General features: G+C 44.9%; 1 protein-coding gene across 6 annotated transcripts in view; it reads left to right on the plus strand.

Moving 5' to 3' along the window:
* The window catches only part of SH3PXD2A (SH3 and PX domains 2A), a 383,399-nt gene that overhangs the window by 241,783 nt on the left and 115,224 nt on the right, over window positions 1-26,392 (plus strand). For 5 of the 6 annotated variants that reach the window (XM_084634157.1, XM_084634156.1, XM_084634159.1 and 2 more), the window contains one exon: window positions 4,976-5,004. In XM_084634157.1, the coding sequence (XP_084490283.1) occupies window positions 4,976-5,004 (29 nt within the window). Of the gene's footprint in view, window positions 1-4,880; window positions 5,005-26,392 lie in introns of those variants that run through there. The other variant, XM_084634161.1, reaches the window with a different exon arrangement.

The following is a 26,392-nucleotide window of genomic DNA, read 5'->3' on the forward strand; positions in this document are numbered from 1 at the left end:
TTCAGACAATCCCCTTACAGGACAGCTGTGTAAAACTTAATTGCACAGTCTTCATGTGGGATTCAAGAGAACCCTTCCAAGGCCACATACAAATCAAACAATGAGAATCATGGCTGAAAAACACGGAAGATCCCTTCTGGAAGCTATATACACTTTCAGTCTTCTCAGCAGCTTACATTTATTTTTGTTCACACTTTTATTGACTCAACTCTAATAAGAATCCTCTTTTGTTATGCACCTTTCCAATTGTGATGCTAAGTAGTGCTTGTCTATATTTTTTATGATCTATAATTGACTATGGCATGTAAGTCAGTCTCCAAAGAGAGGATGATTGAACAGGGTGATTTAGGACATTTAGCAGAACAGTGTCCTTTCCTGGGCAATTAAAGAAACAATATTAAACTCCTCCTTGGCAGGCGGTTTTTGATGCAGGGCACAGTTTGTTTAAGTGCTTGATGGTGTGTTTGGTGCCGTACAAAATGCAGGAGAAGATGGGGTCCCTGCCCTGAGGAACTAACAATTGAAATAATTATTATGAATGTAGAATTTTCTTATCTGTCCTTGGGCATAGCCCTGCACTTCAGACTTAGACCAAGCACCGTCGGAGGTTAGTAAGGGTGGGAGTGCTCCTACACTGTCAGTAGCCAAGAAGGGGTATGAATGAACAGCATTTTAAAATTAGACATGGAGTCAGGTGTTGCTGCCGGGCAGCTGCTGCTTGTAAACAGTAAAGAGGGACTTGTCTCATGGGAGGTTAAAGAAGGAAAGAGCGTATACAAAAAAGCATACTAAAGTAGACTGATCATTTTCTTTGCCCCCTTTGGTACTGCAAGGATTGATATTTCCACTAGAGCTTTCTCCTTCACAGTGAGGAGGGCCAAGGACACTGGGCTTTGGGCTTTCAAAGCCTGTTTGGGAGAGATGTTGATTTTGATTCAAGTTCCATTTTATCTGAACCACCAGTGTTCAGGAGACTCAAAGAACAGGGATTGGTTCTGTCCCAGTTCTGTGGGTGAAATTCACCCCTGTGCAGTGGGCCAAGACAGAACATACGTACTTTGTAAGATCTGAGGGCTGAAGGGAACTTTAGAGGTCCATACTGGCCCTCTGGGCAAGGCTGAATTTCACCTATTACAGGAAAACCAAAGTCAAAACCTGTTCAGCAAAACCTACACCAGGATGGCTGGTTTCTGTGTCCATTTCATCTGAGCCATGAAAATATGTGGGTTAAAAGAAAATGTTTTTATGTAATTACTATTTTATTTCTTCAGGAAGGATGGTCTTGTGATTGAGGCTCTGGACTGGGACCCATGAGATCTGGTTCTGCCCTGAGCTCTGCCTGAGATTTCCTGTGAGACTTTGAGCAATCACTTTATTCGGCTTCCCTTCGGCAAAGGGGGCCATTAATATTTTCTTTGTCCCATCTTTTGTCTGTCTTGTCAATTTAGATTATAAACTCCTTGGGGCAGAGACTCTTACTATGTGTGCGTGGCACCCCTAAGACCGTGGGCCCCGACATTCAATTATGGGCTCCTGGAAATACCGTAACACAACTAATAATAACAATAACAGAGCACCGTAAGAGAACATGGTGCCTTAGCAGGCACATTAGAATAGCAGGTTCCCATGACTTGCCGCGTACAAGCTAGGACACTGCTCCTGCAAATGCTTATTCACATGGGAAAGCGTGCATGAATTCAGTGAGACTATTCACACACATAAAGTAACCTTTTCCAGGGTTGGGACTTACATTAGACTTAACACAACAAGGTACGGCAATAAAGAAAGCGTAGCGGAGGGGGCTAAGTGTGAACATGGACAGGGTTGATGTCTAAGGGGAAGAAGTGAGTTCTGGGGAGGAATCTGAAGGAGAGTAAAGTTGTGTGGTACACTGGAGCGAAGAGGCCATTCCGGGTGTGAGTGCTGGGGTGATGGAGGAGACCAAAGGAACATCAGTGTGCATTGACATAACATGAGACACGAGCCAGGCAGTAAGGGGTGACTAAAGAGACATGGAGCCTGATTCTGATCTCACACTGATGTAAATCAGCAATACTTAGTTGGAGTTGGTGTAGTAACACCAGTGTGAACCTGATGCAAGTGAGAGGAGAATCAGGCCCACACTGCAGGTGGGACTGAGCAGTGCAGGGCCTTGAAGAGTTTGAATATACAACGGGCCCATGTTCCCTAACAACCCTGCATCTCCATCCCGATTCCATAGTGAGGCCACAGACGCCTGTTTTGTTTCTTCAGTCTGTTGTAATGGATGCTATTACAAAGGGATAAATTCAGCATCACAGACTCAGTCGTGCACTGAAGTCACTGAGCGTGGAAGATCCTGAGTGCACCTGGCAGGACCAGTCCTAGCAACTTCAGTGCAAGAGGCAGGAATCAGGAGAAGGGACCAAAATGAGCACTGGGGAAGACAGACTTGCTTAAATTCAGACCACTTTGACCATTAGCCCGTATGCCATGGGAATATCATATAAAGCAAATGCACGTCTGTTTGTCTGATTCTGTGTGAAATCTGCCTCCAGTATGAAAGTCCCTCCAAGAGATGCATACAGGGTCTGCGTCTGAGCTGAGGCTCCTCATTGGCACAGCTATCGGGATGCAGCTTAGAAGAACAGGGTGTAATGGTGGCCCAAAAGGAACTTTAATTGACAGTTGCTGCCCACAGCTTCCCCTGGAACTAATCTGGAGCCCAGAATAGATGGAGTGTGTAGTGCGACTGCCCCACAGTATGACAGTGGGCACTTGTGGGAATTCCTGGGGGTGGGGGTGGGATATATGGCGTATATGGACTATACCACATTCAGAACCAAGGATTCAGGACTGGAGGTGGGCAAAATTTTCATAACCAAAAGGAAAGATACTTGGAATTCAGGTTTTTTCACCTTCTAGTTAATGACTCATGAAAAATGTGTAAAAATTTTGTGCAACCCAGTCATTTGTGTCCTGTGTCCCCCTCTGTGCTCAATCCACAGAGTGTGAATCTGTTACACCTCTCTGCTTGTGAGCCTGGCTGTTTGGTTTGTGCTGTGGAGACTTTCCTGTGTAACTCCGAGGAAGCTCTGGTTCAATGCCTGTACGGCACTCATCACTTTTGCACACCAAGAATGGAGTGCAATGGTGGCCCAAGAGTAACTCTCAGTTATAGGAGCTGTCCACAGCTTCCCAGGGAGCATATTTATATAGCGTTTGCATATTCGCTGAGCCAAGCAATAGCATTCCTAGTGGCCAAGTGGAGCTCTCAGAGCCCACCACTGAATTTCATTCGCGGACACTCCTTGACAATCTGTATCCTTGTTTGATCTGCACTGCAGCTTGGATTGTCTCAAAGACCGCAGTGGTGCTGGTTGGCTGCTTAGAGGCCTCCCCAGTCCGGAATCGGTAAAGAAGGGCCCACTGTCAAAACCGGGTGGACGAGTAGTAGGGTCTGTGACGAGGAACTGATTGGTAGCTGCTGTTAAGCACTAGTCTGCGTGCCACAGAGACTCCTAGCATGGCAGCCTTGACCACAGTGGGTGTCGTGATGAAAGACGTGTAGCTGGTAGGCTAAAAAGGTCATTGAATAAAGGAAAGCTTGGGTTGGCATGTACCTTAATGGGCAGCACAGAATAGATGAAGTACGTAGTGCTCCAGCCCCCTCCTCACAGTATATCCCTGTGACAGTGGACAAAAAACAATGTTGCTTCTGGGCAAAAACCAGTTGGTTTATGAACGATAGGGGCTTTGCCTCAAATGCAATTGAAAAAATGACTGATGAGAACACTGTTTCATAGAAATACGTGAGACTGGAAAATTCGAAGGGACCCAAAAAGAAACTGGGATTTTTCTTCTTCTTCACCAGCAGTAAATCCTGGCTATCCAAATGTCCTGGGGCTAGATCCAAAACATTTGGGAAAACCAAATTCATTTCTATGCACATTTCTGATTTTAGGGACCATGCCAACATTTCAGATTATCAGATTATCTCCCAAATATTCTGAATTTTGCATAATCAGCATTGGGATACTTGGTGTTTCCCAGCTTTTTTAAATGTCCCCATAGAATACACAGTGCTGCACAAGAGAGAATAAACAAGCCAGTCGCTACCCAAAGAATTGACAAAGACCTCAGTCCTCCAGTGGCATCTGTAGCAGGCAACCCTTGGTTCCTGACTACACATCCCGTTTCACAGTCAGTGTTTAAGAGACAGATACAGATAGGACACTGGGAGAGTGGGAAGAAGTAGTTACCATAATTAAATATTTTCCACCCTCATTCTAATTCTAAAACAATTTTTTCCAATTTCTCCCAGCTCTGTTCAGCAATTTCTTCCTCTTTTCTGTGATAGCAACTTCTAGCACTTCCACATATTATTCTGTGAGCAAAGGCACTAGCTTCCTTCAATCTGTAGATCCAGAAGAAAAGCCACATTATCCTGAAAACAACAAAAAAAGAACTAAGTTTTCCTTTTTAAAGAGAGGACAAGTGTTTGACAGAGATAACCAGAAGGGGCTGGGGTTTATGCAGATATTAATTAGCATTTGAAATGAAGGGACTGTGAGCAATGCACGATATGCCTATAGCAACCGCACCTTTGCAGAAAGTGTTTGACTTGTAAGGGAATGTAATGGGTTAATTCAGCAATGGGGCATTAAATACTTTGTTTTAAAGGGGGGAAAATGACACTCTTCTCCCCTGCTTTGCTGGTTGTAGATGGTTTGCTCTGTCTTGGATCACATGGTCCATTGACCTCCCTAGTGCTGCAGAAGCACCAGCTGCTGCTGCTCCTGGTGCTGATGAGCTGCTGCTGATCAGGGTGTATAAGTCTGTGTGTGTCAATGCCTTGCAGCCCTACCCTCCAGTTTAAAGGAGGGAAAGCAGAGGATGAGCCCTTGAGTGTAGGGGTGGAAGTCTGGGAAACACCCTTTTCTTTCCCCACATTCCAAACACTAACCATGTCTATCTGTTGTTGCCTATTTTTCAGGGAATATGGATCCTCAAAAAGAAAATCAGGTAAGAGACCAGATTCTCCATATAATGCATGGCTATGTAGAGAGATTTTTAAGAGCCTTCCATTTACCTCCTGTTGCATGAAATTGTATGGTGATTTGACTCTTTCCTGCACAAGACGGTTGGAGGCAGAGGCATCAAACAGACAATATAGCTGTGCAGAGAGAAAATTGCCTTTTATATTAAACTGCCTTTGAAACAAAAATGACTAGCCCCCTGCTGATTGCACTTAAACAGAGCTTTCTCCAGTCCAAGAAGGCAGCTGCCTTAAATTTAAGTCCTCTTTCTGCTCTATTTGTACCTGCGCATGATCCAAGCACTGTCAGGTTTCTTTATGGGGGAGTAGGGATACTATTCTCTTTCAGTTTGATCCTTATTTTGTGGCCACCTGCTCTGCCAAGTTGCCTCTCCTGAGGGATCCTGTGTTGTGCTTGAAATAGTCTTGCCTTGTGAGTTACCTCAGTGTGAGCTTTGCCCCAAACTTTGGGATATAGACTGGTTCAGAGGCTGTGGTTGGGGTGTCTGTTTTGTATCCTAGCTGTTACCTTTTATAATTCCAATCTGACAATATAAATGACCTGAGGAAGAGTTGGAAAGCTTCTCTTTTTTGCCAACAGAAATTGGAGGATTGGGCCAAAAGAAATCTGATGAGGTTCAATAAGGATAAGTGCAGGGTCCTGCACTTAGGATGGAAGAATCCAATGCACCGCTACAGACTAGGGACCGAATGGCTAGGCAGCAGTTCTGCGGAAAAGGACCTAGGGATGACAGTGGACGAGAAGCTGGATATGAGTCAGCAGTGTGCCCTTGTTGCCAAGAAGGCCAATGGCATTTTGGGATGTATAAGTAGGGGCATAGCGAGCAGATCGAGGGATGTGATCGTTCCCCTCTATTCGACATTGGTGAGGCTTCATCTGGAGTACAGTGTCCAGTTTTGGGCCCCACACTACAAGAAGGATGTGGATAAATTGGAGAGAGTCCAGCAAAGGGCAACAAAAATGATTAGGGGTCTAGAACACATGAGTTATGAGGAGAGGCTGAGAGAGCTGGGCTTGTTTAGCCTGCAGAAGAGAAGAATGAGGGGGGATTTGATAGCTGCTTTCAACTACCTGAAAGGGGGTTCCAAAGAGAATGGCTCTAGACTGTTCTCAATGGTAGCAGATGACAGAACGAGGAGTAATGGTCTCAAGTTGCAGTGGGGGAGGTTTAGATTGGATATTAGGAAAAACTTTTTCACTAAGAGGGTGGTGAAACACTGGAATGCGTTACCTAGGGAGGTGGTAGAATCTCCTTCCTTAGAGGTTTTTAAGGTCAGGCTTGACAAAGCCCTGGCTGGGATGATTTAACTGGGAATTGGTCCTGCTTCGAGCGGGGGGTTGGACTAGATGACCTTCAGGGGTCCCTTCCAACCCTGATATTCTATGATTCTATGATCCAATAAAAGTTATTACCTAGCCTAATATAAATCCAGTTCTCTGTCTCTCCCTTCCTTATGGCCTGCAGTGATATTTTTTCCAGACAGTTTTTCAAAAGTGACCTATAATTAGGGGTTTCTCAATTTGATTGCCCTAAACTGGAGGTGGTAGGCCTGGCTTCGGAGCTTCTGAGCATCTGCAGGGAGTTCTGAGTGCACAATACTACTGAAAATATCAAGTGTAACGTATCTCAAACTAGGCACCCCAAATCAATAGTTACTTCTGGAAATGTTGTTCTGGGTGTGGCCTTTCCACCCCCCCCCCCCCCAAAGTGGTATTATGGTAGTTCCAAGTTCCCTACCTACCATGCAGACCCCTTGGGAGTAAAAAAGGTCACACTCTCTTCTCAGAGAATGGCATTGCTTGGATTGATGGGTCAGTTAAATTATGAATGATTTATGCTGCCCTTCTGCAGTAAGCTAATACACTAATGGGCTGCTGCCACCTGGCTCTGCTGTCCTATGGATTCACTGATAGTGCTGTGTGAAACTGCCAGCCTGTTGCCTACACAGGCCTAGGATGGAAGTGTTAGTTAGAATCCCTGCTAGGGAATTAAGCGATACCTTATGCTTATGGTGGAACCAGTGAGGTACTGGCTTGCTGTCATAAATCATAGCATGCGTGTGGCAGTTTATCATTCTAGCCCTCTACAAAAACTGTATCTGGATTATATTGTATCTGAAAACCTCTCCCACTCTGGAATAAAATTATTACATTCAACGCCCCTTTTAGCAACAATATTAACCATGTGATTTAAGTGGGCCAGTCAATTCTCTTTACACCTTAGGAAGTAGGGTAGTAAATGGCATTCTCCCTTTATCGGTAGCCTTGGATTTCCCCATCTAGTTAGTGTTAAAACTGGGGTCCAAACCTTGCATTCCTAGCTCACAGGCCCAAGTTGAGATCACTAGATGATATGTTAAGATACATACTTTATCTTGTAACTCTGGTCTCTTTCAGACTTCCATAAAACATAAACGTATATGGCAAAGATTAAGGCACTCCAGGACATGCTGTGGTGTTTTGTTTTTGTTTCTCTCCCTTCCCCACCCCGCAAAAGTGACACTCGGGTTGAAATTCCAGGTTTAATTTTTTACATTTTTAGATTAGAACATATCCAATGTACCGGTCACTTTTTGCTGTCGCTTCACACTGCATTTCTCATAGATTGGAGGGAATTATTTTCTTTAGCTAGTCTGTTTCACTTCGTGCCCTAACCCAATGCTGCAATGTTTGGGTTGCCAATCTTACAAAAGAAGAATTGTTTACGATAAGCGTTTCCATTGCTCATTAACCAAGGAAATGCTTCTTTTGAGCTTCATTGTTCACAAGCTTGTCTTACAAAACCTAAATTTTGATAGATCTCTTCAAAAAAAGAAGTCACAATTAAGAAGTTGTTTAAAAGCCCTCAGCAAGCCTCTGTATTAATACGAACACGAACACGAGGAGTCTGGGGCAAGCCTTGCTGTGCCACTTTCATTTCATAGGTGTTGGCCATGCCTGCATTATCCATATTCAGTTAAAGTGAACGCTTCTTTGTGAACTAAAGAGCAACTGCAGCTTGTGTGTTTTGAACACTGAGAAAGGGCCTTGTCTTAAAAAGCCCCAATTAAAGCATGCCTGTGAACAATTAAATTTTGCAGAGACTTTGTTTTTATTTTTAAAGTGGGTCCTTGATACATCTGACTATTAGTGGCAGAAGCCAGGAGTTCTAGACTCCTAACCTTGAGGTTTCACAGCCTAGGAGTCTACTTGTTTCTGTTCTAAATGTCACACTGACTTGCTGTGTGACCTCAAGCATGTCACTTAGGTCCGGTGCCTAACTCCTATTGAAATCAATTGGAATTAGGTTCCCAAATATCTTTGATCGAGGCCAGTGGCTTTCAGCATGTGGTCCACGGACCCCTGGAGATCTGCAGACTGTCTAAGATTTCCAAAGTGGTCTGCATCTCCATTTGGGTGAAAAGTTGAAAACCACTGATCTAGGCCTTTTTCCTTGAGCTACACTCCTCCTCCTTGGTGTAATTCTGTCATTACTTACACTAGGGAGGAGTTTGACCCTCTGCCTCAGTTTACCAGATTATACAAAGGGAATGATACTCCTCCTTACTAACAATTGGGTAGGTAGTTAGAAAACCCCTCTCCTTCTCCCATCCTGCCGCTTGGGAATGGAGGTCCGGGCTGGTTGCTGCGAGCTCAAAGAGGAAACCGAGCAGTAGGACCAACGTACCCTGTAACTTCAGCTACCATTTCCACCTTACCCCTTCTTTGGGGAGCCACAAATAGGATGCCAATGAGTTGACGCTCTCCTGAGTCCCTGTCCAGTCAGAGCTTTGAATTCTGTGTCTGTGTGTTTCACCTTCTCTCACTCTCATTACCCAGCTCCCACCTTTTGGTACTAAGCTCCCCAGGGGGTATGATAGCATCGCTTGTTGGCCCTTTGCTTCAGTGCGTCCTATTGATTCTGGTGTATGATATTGGTTGATGCTTTTTGATGTTGGGGTTTGGCAACGTTCTGGGATTCCCTTTTTATTGCTACACCATAGTTGAGGAGGTACCACTTTCTGGCAAATGTCTCTGTGGCCAAGGGTGGCACAAAAATGCTCCGTTTTCCCCTTTTCATGTGGCTGAGAGCACTGTCCAGACAGCTCTCCCAAGGCGCAAGAGATCTGGGCACTCATATGGCATCAATTTAATGTACTGCATTTGGATTGATAGTGTGCAAATCTGTTAGAACAAACTGGTTTAACTTTCTTGGCGTTTGGAATGAATTGGGTTCTTCATATTAAGAACAACAAAACGAGGTAAAATGCTCATACGAACCCACTCTGACATGTTGACTTAATTACAAATAAAGTATGATCATCAGACTCCGTCTGAATATAGTATCCTCAAAATAATGAATGATTAAAAATAACTGTGTGGGGTCTTTTGACGGCTTTGTTTTTTAAAGTTTTAATCTCCACATTAAATCTCTTTACGAAGTTGAGGAAATTTTCGCTCTAACCTTTGTCCCTCACCACTTTAAAACAAATTGGTAAACTGTATTTTCAGAGTTAAATATTATGGAACGGAGACTGAATATTACAACTTGTGGTCACTTGAGCTAACTCAACTAACCTCATGAACTGGCTAAAAGATACAGCTAGTGAGAGAATTGTTTAGCTTGCAATTACATTCTTTCCTAAAGGCACACCTCACAACAACATTTGAACAGATAATAGGTCAAATAAAAATAGTTTTTATTGCATATGTGGCCAAATTCTTTAAGATGACAAAACTGCTTAAAAACATGCATTTAAAAAGCAGCTCTTCCCAATAAGTGCAAAAAGCACATATCCCTCCCACAGCATGGAGTAAAAAAATATAAACAGCCCTCCAGCAAAAAATGAACAGTAAACAAGTCTTGAGGCTTGACTAGATGGTGTGCTGTAAAAAGGCTTTTAGCCATGAATATTAACTTATGCACAGTGTGGTCCCGCTGGAATTCTGCAACTGTTGCATTGGGAGCACTGATACAAGTATGGAAGACACAATAGGAATTCTCTGAATGCCTGGAGACACCACTGACTGCCGCTTCCTTTTTCAAACACATGCTCATTATTCAGACCCCAAATCAGCCCACACTTTGAGGGGGAGGGCAGGGAAGGGAGATTGGATGGGTTCAGAACTTAATGAATGAATGTTTGCCCAGCTCTTAATTTTCAGACACTGGCTTTAAATGTGTGTCTGTGGTGTTCTGAACTGACATGCAGCTTCTTTGCACTGGTACAGGAGAGCAAGAAAGTGACTTTTATGTTGACGCTGTCTGTTTTTTGAGCTACATGCCTAGTGTGTGGCTTTATTATCACTATTTGTTATTTTATTATGGAAGCACCTAGGGACCTGTCAATGACCAGAATCCCATTGTGCTAGACGCTATATAAAGACAGAACTGAAAGGCAGTCCTTGCCCCAAACAGGGTCCATTACATATGCTCCAATCCTGCCATCAGATCTGCATGGCTGGAACGCCACTGAAGTCATTACGGTTCTGTACAGACAGAGACCTGCCTGCATGAATCTGATTGAGAACCCCTGGTCTGGATCATGCAAACTTCATTGCTCTCTGACCCCCTTCTGACAACAAAAATTACTACACGACCCCAGGAGTGGGGACTGAATCCTGAGCCTGCCTAAGGCCCCATTGTCCTGGGAGCGGGGATGGGGGTAGGTCAAAGCCAAAGCTTGAGTCCCACCACCCTGGGCTTGGAGGCCAAAATCAAAGCCTAAGGGCTTCAGGCCCAGACAGGGCCTGCTACCTGAGCACCATTTCCCGGGGATGAAGCCCTTAGGGTTTGGCTTTGACCTCAGGCAGTGGGGCTTGGGCTTCCGCCCTGGATGGTGGGACTCAGGTTTCGACTTTGGCCCCAGGCCCCAGCAAGTCTAAGCAGTCCTGGTGACCCCATTAAAATGGGATTGTGACACACTTTGGGGTCCTGACCCACAGTTTGAGAACTGCTGATCCAGACTGAATGCATCCGATGAAGTGAGCTGTAGCTCTCACAAGCTTATGCTCAAATAAATTGGTTAGTCTCTAAGGTGCCACAAGTACTCCTTTTCTTTAGACCTAAACTAGTAACCTTTGCTCTTATTTGGGATATGCATGCCTATTTTGCAGAATATCAGGTGCAATAAATTGCTTCTGAACTGTTCGGTTGGGAGGAATTAGCTGTCACTAAACTATAGCAGCCTTGAAGGACTGTCATCAATCAGTGCCTAAAGGGCACCAATGCAACTTCAAGGAATGGAACAGGTGGGCACATCCCATGTGTTCATAATGGATGATCCCTATTAGGTCTCTCCCAAGGCCCTATGAGGCAAAAGGGGAAGGAATTCCTTTGTACATCCAAATTTCCATATTCCCAAGTATGAGAGAAGCAGCTGACATCCATTATCATTCAAACAGGCACCGGTTCTATGCAGGTGTCCTGTTTGGCTTTTTTTCTGAAGCAAAGTAAGGATAGCATTTTAAATCTGTTACTGGCTATTTGCACACAACATTACACACAGCAAATTAGATTAACGCATTATCCAAACCCTGCAATTTCTCATCTGTGCACTGTGAAACTGCTTAGGATGAGCCGGTATGCGAAGGGTTAAAGTGATTTAAAGCATTTGTAGGGCACATCAGTTCCCTATGGTGGTGAGTAAGCTAAGAAAAAGAAATTTGAGATTCCTAGGGTAAGCTGGTCCTGCCCTTTTCCTCTTGCTTGCCTCATGCCAGAAGCTGTTGTTGGGCTGTCCAAGCCTCATAACAAAAGCATCTGGATCCTGGCATAATCGGTGGCTAGGGGCAGGAGGAAGCTGGCATGAACCTCTGAGTCGTTCCATAATGAAGACTCCATTTGGCCATAAAACTTTGGCAAGTTCCCTGAAAGTGTAGTTGGTTAACCTGCTGCTTGCTCAGCAATTAGTCCTAGCTGTTTGGGATCACACAGTAGGTTTGAACGCAGTCTGTTTTTATAGGGTTCATTTCTATCCTAGTATCATGGTTCAAGATGTCACTTATGTTAGGAGAGACAAATATTTATGGCTGCATCAGTCATGCAAAGTTGTGTTGTAGGGTTTTTTTGTTTGGGTGTTTTTGAGGATAAAGCTCAAGAAAGCAGAGGAAGTTTTTTGTTTCTGTTGGTGTTTTGTGTTTTTTGGTAGGCAGACAGGATTTTAAAAAACATTCTTTAGGATGAGATGGGTGTTGGCTGTGAATATAGCAGTTTGCTTATAAATTTTTATCTGTCTGTCTCTGATGCTGTTACAATAAGGGTATTGATGCTTTGGACTTCTCTTTCAGTACGGGTGAGCATTTCAAGTGTGAAACTTATAAATAAATAACTTGCTGTATAAACTTTATTTACAATTAGGAAATGAAAGAAACAAGTATGTAACATCCGCTCTAGCAATTTAAGACTATCCATATGTACATAGAACTTTTGACATGAATTTAAAAAGCCCAATTTAAATCATGAGTGTTCTAAATTGACTTTAATTTCAAAATGGTTGTAAATTAATCCTAATGTTTATTCACCTGGCTGCAGATGGCTCGAAAACAATAGCTGTGAGCATTTTACCCCTGTTGCTTGAAATGAGGTGTCTACTTGGAAAAACTAATGAAATCAGTGTAATAACACTTTAATGCCTTGTTTGGTTTTGTGTGGAATTTCTGATCTAGGTTTGTGGATGGAGCCTGAGAACCTTGCCATCAACATATTCCTCCTCCACGTGCGCACCTCCCCTTCTTCACCTACCAGACTGGGTCTGGGGTGGAGGGAAGCTTGGGACCTCTGCTTGCAGCGGGGTGGTGAGGGAGGGGCGTCTACCCAGCAGGATGGGGCGGGGGGTCTCAGGGCTTCAGCCCCACAGGGCATGTCTGCCAGGGCACAGAGCTTCAGCAGGAGTGGGGCTGAAACCCCAAGCCCTGTCAGGTGTGCCCCAGCTCTTAAACTTCTGAGGATTGTCATATGTGGCTCGGCGGGTCAGTAAGTTTGGCCACCCCGGCATATGTGTTCTATGGACTTAATCTAACTTCTAGTGTTTCTCAACTGCCACTTGCTGACAGTTAAGCACTTGCTCCACTAGAATTGAGTTTTGGGTGGTTCTTTTTTTTTTTTAAATGAAACTCCTCTCAGGATATCTTCTTCCTGTTAGGGGTAATAGGTATAAATAACATCCATGGGGAAACTTTTTTCCATTCCTCTCTCACGCACCTCTTCTCCATCTTCTGTTCTATAAAATCTCTTTAGTGAGAGGTTCTTGACTCCTATTTGAATTGTTCTCTTTGAGGGCTTTGGGTGATGGTATGGAGAATATGATTGTAGTAGGCTAACATTTCTGTGCTTAATCCTTCATCGCTGTTACAAACCAAAGATCCACAAAGGGACTGAGATGGCTGTGTGAGTGAAGTTGTCCTATAGTCCGTACATAGTAGCTGATGCACAGTAGGGATAAGGGTTTTGCTACACTGGAGCTCTCCTTTTAGCTCGTGTAGTGGAAAACTGTTTTGTTTAGAGTTGAAGTTGAGTCTAGCCCTAGCTTGCTATCCTTGTGATCTTTACATGGGAATGATCAGTTTGTAGTCATGGAGTCTCAGTATAGATTGATGTCCAACTTCCTTTGTTCTTATGGGTGCTGCTCCCTTGATAGGATCTTGAACAGGGCTGGCACTTAGGACTATTACTAATAGGATTATCCCATCATAGTTCATTGTTGATAGCCTATATCTTTTATTGCTGTCCTAACTGGGACAGCTCTAAATGATCTAATACTTGCTAAATTGCATCTTAGGTTTCTCTAAAGAGTCCCATCAGAAAGTTGATTAGAGTGGATGAAACACAGATAAGTATCGGTCTTCCCTGGGTCTGGGATTTAGGTCTTCCCATCAGGATGGTCAGCCCTACCAGTGAATACATCTAGACCAGGAATCATCTGAAACATCTACCTCTTAATCAAATGCAATTTCCTTTGTAAATGATAGGTTAAAAAATTGAGGATCACTACTAAAGTCTGATGTGGGAGGAGAAAGAGGGAGTTAGAGTTTTTAAAAGCAAAACTGAAGGCCAAGTCTACACTAGGCAATTAAGTTGGTCTATTCACATTGCTCAAGGATAGGAAAAATCCACACCCCGAGCAACGCAGTTACACTGACCTAACTCCCAGTGTAGACAGTGCTAAATCAACAGGAGTATTTTCCCGCCTATATAGCTACCACCTCTTGGCGGTGAAGTACTTACGTCAGTGGGAGAAGCTCTTCCATCGGCATAGGTAATCTCTTCCCTGTAGCACTACAGCGGCAGCATTTGAAGTGTAGAGCTGCCCTCAGTCTTGCTCTGCTACTCCCCCTCCTTTCACTGTCTCAAACTTTCCCCTTCCCTTGTTCGGGGTGGGGGGAACCTCTCCCATTGGAGAGGAGTGTTTCAGGCTAAACAGGTGAATTTGAGAATTGAAACACCTAAAATAGCAAAAATAGAAAATATTTTGTAGGCTGAAATCTGCTTGAGGATGCATCAGTGTCCCAGGACCATGTAGCTCTGGCTTTGTGTTTTAATCTCTCCAAGACTTCTGCAGCCTGTGACATGGATCACTGCAGCCTCAAGCACATGCTCACTTTTGTGTCTCCATAAAACACGTGTGCACAATGACTGCCTGTCTTCCCTATGTTGTGGGAAAACAATGCAGAAAGACAGGTTTCAGAGTAACAGCCGTGTTAGTCTGTATTCGCAAAAAGAAAAGGAGGACTTGTGGCACCTTAGAGACTAACCAATTTATTTGAGCATGAGCTTTCGTGAGCTACAGCTCACTTCATCGGATGCATACCGTGGAAACTGCAGCAGACTTTATATATACACAGAGAATATGAAACAATGCCTCCTCCAACCCCACTGTCCTGCTGGTAATAGCTTATCTAAAGTGATCATCAGGTGGGCCATTTCCAGCACAAATCCAGGTTTTCTCACCCTCCACCCCCCCCACACAAATTCACTCTCCTGCTGGTGATAGCCCATCCAAAGTGACAACTCTTTACACAATGTGCATGATAATCAAGTTGGGCCATTTCCTGCACAAATCCAGGTTCTCTCACCTCCCTCCCAACAACCACACACACAAACTCACTCTCCTGCTGGTAATAGCTCATCCAAACTGACCACTCTCCAAGTTTAAATCCAAGTTAAACCAGAACATCTGGGGGGGGGGGGGGGGAGGAAAAAACAAGAGGAAATAGGCTACCTTGCATAATGACTTAGCCACTCCCAGTCTCTATTTAAGCCTAAATTAATAGTATCCAATTTGCAAATGAATTCCAATTCAGCAGTTTCTCAAATCCAGACTCCAGCGAGAAACTGCTGAATTGGAATTCATTTGCAAATTGGATACTATTAATTTAGGCTTAAATAGAGACTGGGAGTGGCTATTTCCTCTTGTTTTTTCCTCCCCCCCCCCCCAGATGTTCTGGTTTAACTTGGATTTAAACTTGCAGAGTGGTCAGTTTGGATGAGCTATTACCAGCAGGAGAGTGAGTTTGTGTGTGTGGTTGTTGGGAGGGGGGTGAGGGGGTGAGAGAACCTGGATTTGTGCAGGAAATGGCCCAACTTGATTATCATGCACATTGTGTAAAGAGTTGTCACTTTGGATGGGCTATCACCAGCAGGAGAGTGAATTTGTGTGTGGGGGTGGAGGGTGAGAACCTGGATTTGTGCTGGAAATGGCCCAACCTGATCACTTTAGATAAGCTATTACCAGCAGGACAGTGGGGTGGGAGGAGGTATTGTTTCATATTCTCTGTGTATATATAAAGTCTGCTGCAGTTTCCATGGTATGCATCCGATGAAGTGAGCTGTAGCTCACGAAAGCTCATGCTCAAATAAATTGGTTAGTCTCTAAGGTGCCACAAGTACTCCTTTTCTTAATGCAGAAAGAGAGATGGTGGGCTGGAATTCATGGTGTGCCATTTGGTCTGGGTCAGTGAGGATAGATGGGCTGCTCAGTCTTGTCAAATGGAATTTCCTAACTTGCTCTTCAGTTGTTGATCTGACTTGTTCCAGTAATTTTTGAATGTTGTGAAGAAATAATTTATCCTAGGATTAGCTCCTTGGCTACATGTAGCCATTGTAATCACTGTATGGAATTAATAACAAAATCCAGCAGGCGCTGCCAGAATATTTTTGTCCAAGTGTTTCTCTTTATTTTAAAAATAGTGCGGCAGGCAAGGAATTAATGAGAGAAGGGATTTGAAAGTGTGCACAACCCGTGCCAGATAGCACAGCAACATACAAAAACTAGTTGGGTTGAGCAATATTTGCTTGGTACTGCAAGACTGTGATTGCCAATGGGATCTGAGGGTGCTTGGCCTGTCTCAGGTGTTCCGCATCTATTGGCATCAAACGCTGAGGCTCAGATCTCAACTGGATGTAGGTGCCTAACTTTCATTGAAATCAGCAAGAGTTTTATGCACCCTGTCATTTGAGGTTCTCTGTCTAAGACCTTTGTTAATCACAGAAAAATTCTTGGTCTCAGAGAACCTTTAACAGAATAGGTGAGTTTGTGTCTTAAGTTCAACTTGTTCTTCAGGTTTCCGGTTTCTGGTACAGCTGTCCTGGCCAGGGCAGATCCTCTATAGAACTGCTCAATATTGTCCTCAGGCCCTTGGTTTCAAATTCTGCAGTACAAACTTTCTGAGTAGTACAATGAGTGACCCTCCTTCCGCAATTTACAGTGAATGCCCTACTAAGTCTGAGTTTGCAATGTTGGAGCATTGTGGCTTTAGGAGGAAGAATTTCAGGCAGTCTATTCAGTCTTAGTGCACTCAGTGTGTGATCTGCATTACTACTGTTCAGTGGAGATGTGGATCTATTTAAGCAAACTGGCACATTCAGAGTCCTGTCTGCAGTAATTCGGTGCAGGGAAACTGATCCTTCTTGTATACCAGATTTTAAACTACTTGGTTAAATGAGATGTTTTGGCCATCTGCCTGAGGCTACTGAAAACACAGGCACTGATAGGATATCTTTTATTTCATGCCACTTTAGTTTGCTCCTGACACAGTCTGTGGCCTGCTGACTACCCAGGATCACTATCTTCTCCTGGGTGGCCCTTACTCCATGGGTTTTTCCATTTCACTGGTGGGAGGAGTTGGGGACTAAGACAAAGTAAATGTCTGTCCCCGTTGACTGAACTGTGCACAGTAAAGAGAACAATTCTAGGCAACCAGGTTCTTCTGCAGCTAGTCCTTCTCCTGTCTGAGGAGTGAAAAGGTGTGTGAAATGAGAGAGGCTCAGGGAGTGGGATGGAGGAATCATGGAATGCAGACTTAGTGCTTGGATACCAGTGAGAGACGCTGTTGCGGAGAGCTTCAAACTCCATGGATCTGTTTAGAAAGAAAGCTTCAACTTCATGCCAACTTGTCCATGGTGCTCCCTTAGGAATCCTATCTAAACTAGTGGAGACAAGAGTAGCAAGTTCTTGCGTCATAAGACCATAAATTCTTACATAGTGTCTTGAGTGCCTTCCTACTGAGCATCGAGTGATGTGATGAGCATCTGTATGCGCTACAGTTGTAGCCGTGTTGGTTCCAGGATATTAGCGAGACCAGGTGTGTGAGGTAATAACTTTTATTGGACTAACTTCTGTTGGTGAGAGAGATGAGCTTTTGAGCCACCCAGAGCTGTTCTTCATGTGACTAACATCTGACCCATGACTTCTTGTTTCTCTGATCCTCTCTCCACAGGGAGAATTTGTGTGAGTGGTATGGGATATTTTTCTTTTTTGTCTACAGTATTCTGTGTGTATTGAAATATGACAAGCATTTTGAGCAGAAAGCACTGAGGTTCGTGATGGCTCTTCATTTTTTCAGTTTGTTCCACAGTCTTGGAAAGTTCTGCCTCCCGCACAGACTAGCTTTATCCTTCATGGTGGAAAGTTCCATTGTACCAGAAGAGCAGAGTTCTCTACCACCAACTCAATCCTGGAGCTTTAGATGTTTCTTCAGCTCTCCTGGGCCCAAGCCACTGAGGGTACATCTGCACAGTCAGCAGCAGTGAGCCTCCCAGCCTGGGTTGGCAGACTCAGGGTTGCACTATTGCACTAAAAATAGTTCTGAGGTCCACCTCTCTTGAGCTGAAATGTTTATGCAGCTGTTCTTAGTGCAGTACTGTGACCCTGAGTCTATTGACCCAGGCTGGAACGCTCCCTGCTGTGGGGTATGTCTATATAGTCCACAGTTCCTTTAGGATAAGGACTAAAACCTTGATCTTGACTCCCTTTGTTGGCTTCCCATAGACAAGGGGAGGTTTGATGTTCTTGCAGTTGCCCATGAGAAGTACTATATCCTTCTGTACTGGCTGGAATTTCCTAAGAGCTGAGATAGATATGAGCAGAAAGCTTTCTTTGCTGTAGTCCAGAAGGGAGGTGTCAAAGGCGTACATGCAACAGACATTGGGTCACTGTCTGCCTGGTTAGATAAGAGTCTTGTCAGCCTTAGAGAGCAGACAGCATTGCGAATGAGAAATCCAGGTGCGCTCTCAAACTGCAGATGGATTGAAGACGGGGTGAAAGTAAGTTAAAGGACTTACTGGTACACCGGAGTCCTGAGCAGGGGGCATGGCCTCAGCCAGAAGAGGCATGGCCTTAAATCCCTGCGCCCTTTAAACCTTTAAAGGGCCTGGGGCTCCCCTGTGGTAGCAGCTGCCGGAGCCCCGAGCCCTTTAAATCCCCACCTGAGCCCTGCTGCCCGAGCCCTGGGGTAGCGGCGGCTGGGCTCCATCAGGCATTTAAAGGGCCCCGGGGCTCCAGCTGCTGCTACCGCCCCGGCCCTTTTAAATCCCCTCTGGACCCCCGCTGCTGCTACCCCAGGGTTCAGGTGGGGATTTAAAGGGCCCCAGGGTGGTAGCGGGGGCTGGAGCTCCGGGGCCCTTTAAATCCCCGCTGGAGTCCTGCCGCCACCCCAGGGCTTCGGCAGCAGGGCTTCGGCAGAGATTTAAAGGGTTTGGGGCTCCGGCAGCCGCTACCGCGCCAGCCCTTTTAAATCCCCTCCGGAGCCCCGCCGCCGCTACCCCAAGACTTTAAATTGCTCTCTGGGAAAGCCGGTCCTGGTACAGCGCACCGGCTCTTGCCGGTATGCCATGCCGGAGCGTACCAGCTTACTTTCACCTCTGATTGTTGGAAGAACACACCCACTAAAGGAGACTGCACTGTGGCTGTGAAATTCTTCATAGTGCTTTCCTCTGCCCACCGATATCTGTCTCGCTCAGATTCAACCTGCTGCTCATCCCTGAGCTGATCTCACCCAAACACTGGGTCGTCTTGGTGGTAGTGGCTTGGTTGTGCGTATATGGTGAAGATGGGTAGAGCTGTGTGTCATCTGCATATTGCTGGCACTTGAGGTCCTTGTCCTCTTACTAGTTCAACTAATGGCTGCATGTAGATGCTGAATAGGACCAAAGAGAATTGATCCTTGTGGAATTTCATAAGTGAGGGGTGGGGAGAAGTGGCAGAGGTGGAGCTTCCCATTGCTACTCTTTGGGTATGTCCCTCCAGGAAGGACCACTTTCATGGTCTTTCCCTGGGCCCCTGCCTCGCATGAGATGGCAATCATAGAATATCAGGGTTGGAAGGGACCTCAGGAGGTCATCTAGTCCAACCCCCTGCTCAAAAGCAGGACCCATCCCCAACTAAATCATCCCAGCCAGGGCTTTGTCAAGCCTGACCTTAAAAACTTCTAAGGAAGGAGATTCCACCACCTCCCTAGGTAACGCATTCCAGTGTTTCACCACCCTCCTAGTGAGAGAGTTTTTCCTAATATCCAACCTAAACCTCCCCCATTGCAACTTGAGACCATTACTCCTTGTCCTGTCCTCTTCCACCACTGAGAATAGTCTAGAACCATCCTCTCTGGAACTACCTCTCAGGTAGTTGAAAGCAGCTATCAAATCCCCCCTCATTCTTCTCTTCCGTAGACTAAACAATCCCAGTTCCCTCATATCTTGCATATGAGCAATATCTCATGCTCATCAGTGTCAAATGCTGCAGAGGGACCCAGGAGGAGGAACATGGATGGATGGCTGTCCTCTATTCACTGGCTACAAGAGCTCATCTGTCAATGCCACTAAAGCTGTTCTTACCCCACGACCTAGCCTGAATCCAGGCTGTGCTGGGTCTGAGCTGGGAGAGATGTAAAGTGTGGCTGTTCATTCAAGGGGCAGTGGAAAATAAGGTTGGCTTGTCTGTCTATGGATATGTCTACACTACCAAAAAAGCCTGCACCAGTGAGGGTCCAGGCCCACTGATGCAGGCTTTGGCTATGGGGCTCAAAGTAGCAGTGTAGACTTTGGGCTCAGCCTGGAGCCTGGGCTCTGAGACCCACCTCCTCCCCCACTAGGTTTCAGAGCCAAAGCTCAGGCCCAAACATCTACACTGCCATTTTTAGCCCTGTAGTGGGAGTCCAAGTCAGTTGAACTGGGCTCTGAGACTCACTCCCATGGGTCTGTCTTTGCAGTATAGACACCCTTAGTGTTTGCACTTTTTCATAATACAAGTGTTACTGCCCCAGGTCGGAACATTGGCCCTTGTACTCCATCTTTCTGCAGTTATCAACACCTAGCTCTCCAGAGGGAGAGACACAAACCTCTCCAAATACACCTGCTCTGTTGTGCAAAGCTATAGAGCTGGCATTGCCTTCTCCTCCTTGGCAAGGGATGGGCATTTCCCCCAGATTAATGCTATTTCCTCTTAGCTTGCATAGCTGTCAATGATACTGATAGCCATAAAGTTATCCAGATTCTCTTTTTAAAAATCAGCCTCACCACTTGGACCCTAAAATGGCAACATTATTAATGCCCTTGAATCTGAATGCACACTAGCATAATATAGCAACCATATGGAGAGGGGAGCCCATACTCACTGTTGTCAGACAGCTACTTGTGATTTAAGGTGACCAGACAAAAACAACATAATCCTGCAGATTTTCCAGTTTCTCAAATTGGATTAGGATGGTCTCTTTAGGATTACACACAAAGTGCACAATGCAAATCAAGCCTAAAAGCAAATATTTAGGTCTTAATTTCCTTTAATGTGCAGCTTGATTTCTCAGTGAAGACAGTAACTGAACATGGTCACTAAAATACAGATGTTAAACTAGGGCTGTGCTTCCTTTTCTACAGTATGTAGAGCACATGATCTGCTCTTGCTCCATGTCTTCGTTTAGACTTTCTGGTAGGGATATTTTGGTTGCGGGTTTCTTCCTTGTAAGAGTTTGCTACACAGATAATGAATTTCTGAGGCACGCTTTGGTCATGTGAAAGCCAGATGTGAATATTTTTCCAAGCTGTTTGTGTGTGGGTCTAATATACACTAGGCAGTTCAGTTTACGTGGCAAGTGGAAGTTATTTGAAACCGGTCTGCAATCAGATGTGGGGGTGGGGGTGAAGCGGGGGGAACCAGTGTTTTACAAGATAGCAGGCTACTGTTTGAGGAGGACAGATGCGCTTTTGGCTGGACAATACAAATAATCATATTGTTGGGAGTTCTGGTCTCGCTTCTTGCAACAAAATCTATATTGTGTATTAAGAACAAAAGATGCTTGTAGACCAGAGTAACAAATGATCCCAGCACAACCTATTTGAGACAAGGCTAAACTCAGTAAATAAAAGACCAAAATGTAGCATTCCTGTAATGAGTAATACAAAATTACTTTGACCAAGGTTTGCCTGATGTTTCATCAGCAAGACTATGTCTCAATTAAAAATCTGACTAATTGATTAGTGATATAGTGTGTCAGTAGTTTGTTAGTTTTTTAGAGTCTGCTTACTGGTTTAGGACTGCTGGGCTCTGTTCTTCAGTAGATTACAGTTGGAAGGCTAGCATAGCCATCAGTAGGCCTTTCCTTTATTTAAATAAGTTGGGGTTTTGGGGGTGGGTTTTTTTGTCAGATCCTGTCTTTATTTTTTTATTTTTTGAAGGGCATATATGTGCTTTAAACCACTATATTCCCCCCCCCCCTTTTTTTTTATACACTAGACTCTTGTTTCATTAGAATAGGACAAAAGAGAATTCTGAAACCCTACAAAACAAAAGCATATGGCTGTGTCTACACAGCAGCTGGGAAGTGTCATTCCAGCTTGGATAGACGTACATGCACCAGCCAGTTCAAGCTAGAGCCTAAAAATAGCAGCCTGGCAGCAGTAGCAGGGGCAGCAGCCTGGCCATGCCGCTTCTTTAAGTATTCGCTCTGGCTGAGCGTGCATGTGTGCGGTGTAGACCTGCCCTTACTCTCACTCACCTGCTGGAAGTTTAATGTCCCTCTTTTAAAGAAGCTCTCTAAAAACATGCATGTGCCTGTACTGCTGAGGATGGCTTTTAGACACTTGCATTGCCATTGTTCATGCAGCAGAAAGGACTAAATGCAATGCATTGGCTTTATCACATGTAGAGTAGGGTGGCAAATGAATTTTCCTTGCCAATGGAAGTTTGTGTATTTAAAAAAGAAAAGACCCTTATTTGTGCTGTGGGGGAGGCGCTCCAGCTGGACACCAGGACGCTGCAAACACTGAACAAAGAGGTGGTAGAAAACTTGTCTGGTATAAATCTCTGCTCAGAAAAAGAGATCTCATTGGTTAATGTGATATAAATGGTGTAATTAGTTTGGTCAACATGGTGTGCTTTGGTTTTGATTTGTTTTTAAATCCCTATATTCCTAGCTTTTCTCCTGTTCTTTATTTCTTTTTTCCCCCCTTCCCCCCCGCCCCATCTCTCAAGTAGAGCACAACCCTAATGACACTTGACTAAAACTCCTGAACCCATAGTGTTCAAGTAGGTTCAAAATCAGATTAAATCTTGTTTTTTGCTTGTCCTTAGTCCACCTGTCTTGACATTATGTAGACCTGGGTTTCAGACCCTGCAAGAGAATCTGTCTTAGTGCCCATGTTAACGGGTTTTCTGTATCCTTTTGTGAACAACTTGGAGGCAAACAATAATTATTGCTGAAAATATGGACATCAGGGTGAAGCTGGCCAGGAGATGCTCTATTGGGGTTGGACTTGGTATACCCACTTTCAGTTACAAAGTCTAACTTGAGTAGAAATGGGCCTGAGCTACAAAGTTCATGTTTTGAACAGTGTTGTCTCCTGACCTTTATTTTTTCTCGTCTCCCTGCTGTGAGCATCTAATGTAATAGTTTCCTGAAAATTAGTCCATCTTAGTAGCTTCAGTCAGTTCTTGCTGATTTCTTTTGTTCTGCTAGTACTATCTGATAACACACAAAGAAGTGACCGAGCAGAAGGAGTGGCCAGGTTTGGATCAGTTGCAGGTTTATGAAGGATCACTGCCGGCTGCTAGACTACCAATGAAGCTTTCCTGGCTCAAGTGGTACATAACACTAATGGCCTGTGTACAGCCGCCTTCTGTAGGAAGTTAGTCATTTTTTGGTTCAACTTATACCCTCAAATTAAAACAAACTAACAATGATGGGGTATGTGTAGGAGGGATGCTGGGAAGGTAACTGGTATTGGAATGAATGGATGTGCTTGCAACTGGGATGCTATTGCCCCATGGTCTGAACATCTACTATTGATCTTCTGAAGTCCAGGAACTTTTCTCATCACTGATTTCAATGGGAGCAGGTTTAGGCCTGCTTAGAACACACCATTGGCTAGGAATTGTTGGTGCTTGCCCCTTCTCAATTTCCAAATGCCAGCACTTGCCCTTAAGTTTACTTGTATGTACTTACTCAGCAGGGGATACTCATGCTGATTCTTCCCCTGCCTGACTTTGGGTGTGCAACTTGTCAATGGCAAGGCCGCCCTAATATTCCTTGTTGGTGTTTTTGGGGGCAGGGCTTCATGATGGGCATTTCTAGTCTATTAATAATTGTGCATGTGCGAAGATCTTTAAACTCCAGTGACATGTAGGGGATTTACCTTTTGGCTCCAGTGTTAAAAGGATAATAGGCCCTTTAATGTGAAGATCTCTGGCAGTCGGACTCTCTTGTTGAAATTCAGTACAGGAAAATTATAGTGCTGGTATGCTGCATGTTGAGAACGGCTGTTTGCTGCTGCTTACAGCACTAAGAAACCCTGGAACAGCTAATGATGAGCAGGAAAAAGAGTGCAAATGAGTTTCCTTATTCCACCTGTTGCTTTGTCTGTGGCCCTTCAGTGGATTGACTCCCAGAATGCGCGCTGAGATTACTCCTGTCTTCCTCAGCTTTTATCCCTACCGATGGTCTCCTGACATGGCTGCTATCCATACAGCAAGAGATGATTGGTTGGGGCTCCTCTTTGGAGATTTTAGGTGCTGCTTCAAAGAGACCTTACTGTATGAAGTGCTGTCAGCCTCAGCTTTGTCCAGCGATAGGGAGAGCCGACGTTGCACCATCTTAATTTGAATTAAGATGAATTCTTAATTCTTAATTTTAGGTGCTGAATTCTTGTCAGCAAGTTAAGGAAGTATGGGCTGGATGAATGCACTATAAGGTGGGTAGAAAGCTGGCTAGATTGTCGGGCTCAACGGGTAGTGATCAATGGCTCCATGTCTAGTTGGCAGCTGGTATCAAGTGGAGTGCCCCAAGGGTCGGTCCTGGGGCCGGTTTTATTCAATATCTTCATAAATGATCTGGAGGATGGTGTGGATTGCACTCTCAGCAAATTTGCGGATGATACTAAACTGGGAGGAGTGGTAGATACGCTGGAGGGGAGGGATAGGATACAGAAGGACCTAGACCAATTGGAAGATTGGGCCAAAAGGAATCTGATGAGGTTCAATAAGGATAAGTGCAGGGTCCTGCACTTAGGACGGAAGAACCCAATGCACAGCTACAGACTAGGGACCGAATGGCTAGGCAGCAGTTCTGCGGAAAAGGACCTAGGGGTGACAGTGGACGAGAAGCTGGATATGAGTCAGCAGTGTGCCCTTGTTGCCAAGAAGACCAATGGCATTTTGGGATGTATAAGTAGGGGCATAGCGAGCAGATCGAGGGATGTGATCGTTCCCCTCTATTCGACATTGGTGAGGCCTCATCTGGAGTACTGTGTCCAGTTTTGGGCCCCACACTTCAAGAAGGATGTGGATAAATTGGAGAGAGTCCAGCGAAGGGCAACAAAAATGATTAGGGGACTGGAACACATGAGTTATGAGGAGAGGCTGAGGGAGCTGGGATTGTTTAGCCTGCAGAAGAGAAGAATGAGGGGGGATTTGATAGCTGCTTTCAACTACCTGAAAGGGGGTTCCAAAGAGGATGGCTCTAGACTGTTCTCAATGGTAGCAGATGACAGAACGAGGAGTAATGGTCTCAAGTTGCAGTGGGGGAGGTTTAGGTTGGATATTAGGAAAAACTTTTTCACTAAGAGGGTGGTGAAACACTGGAATGTGTTACCTAGGGAGGTGGTAGAATCTCCTTCCTTAGAGGTTTTTAAGGTCAGGCTTGACAAAGCCCTGGCTGGGATGATTTAACTGGGAATTGGTCCTGCTTCGAGCAGGGGGTTGGACTAGATGACCTTCTGGGGTCCCTTCCAACCCTGATATTCTATGAATTGGCATTCTTTGTAGTCCAGCAGAAAAATCATGGATGAGATGGGAGACTCCCTATGGGAGCTCTGGGTCTACTAATGGGTGGCCTTATGTTTCCTCGAGAGCAATCAAAACCTGTTGCCTTCCACTGTGTGCCAAACAACATAGAAATCTTCAGATTAGGTTGTAAAGTCTTTGGGGGATGGGTTGTCGTTTTTTTTATTTGTCGTGCTTGCAGCTAGGTGCTGTCCAAACATGTCCCTGGCCCACAACTAGGGCTCCTAGAAACTACTGCAACACAACCAGTAACAAGCAATCACCCAAACGCCCCCAGGACTTTAGGAAAGTTCAGGTTGGTGGCTCATCCCTGCAGTTAGGCCCCTCTCTAATGCTTCAGATATTCTCTGGCTTTTGCAGAAAGTCATGTGAATGTAGCATTAATTTATTTGACGACACCTGGCAAGACCGAGCTAACAGACTAGCTCTATTGAAATGAGACCAATTGGGCTGTATATTGTAAGCTTAAAGGGTCATAACCCAGGAGTCTCAGCCCGTTCCTCCTCCCCCACCACCAGTAGAAGAAACAGAAAAGCCCGCCTGAAAGGCATCAAGAAGGCTTCTGGTGAACTCGGAATAAAATCCGCTGCTGTCTTTCAATCTGCCATGGCAACTAGTTTGTTTAAATCTTATGAGCATCTTCTCTCTCCCCACTCCTTGCCATTCTGCACCTGAGAAGGCAGAGCTGACCTGTCCGTCGGCCAAGGCAGCAGTTTGAATCGGGCTGGCGCTCAGCAGCCGTCTCCAGCAGAGACGTGCCTCTCCTGTTTCCCTGCTAGTTCTGTGAAATACATCTGTGAACTGAAGGGGAATCTTTCCTAATGCTAC

Source organism: Lepidochelys olivacea, assembly GCF_965140295.1.
Source record: "Lepidochelys olivacea isolate rLepOli2 genome assembly, chromosome: 7".
Taxonomy (NCBI): Eukaryota; Metazoa; Chordata; order Testudines; family Cheloniidae; genus Lepidochelys; species Lepidochelys olivacea.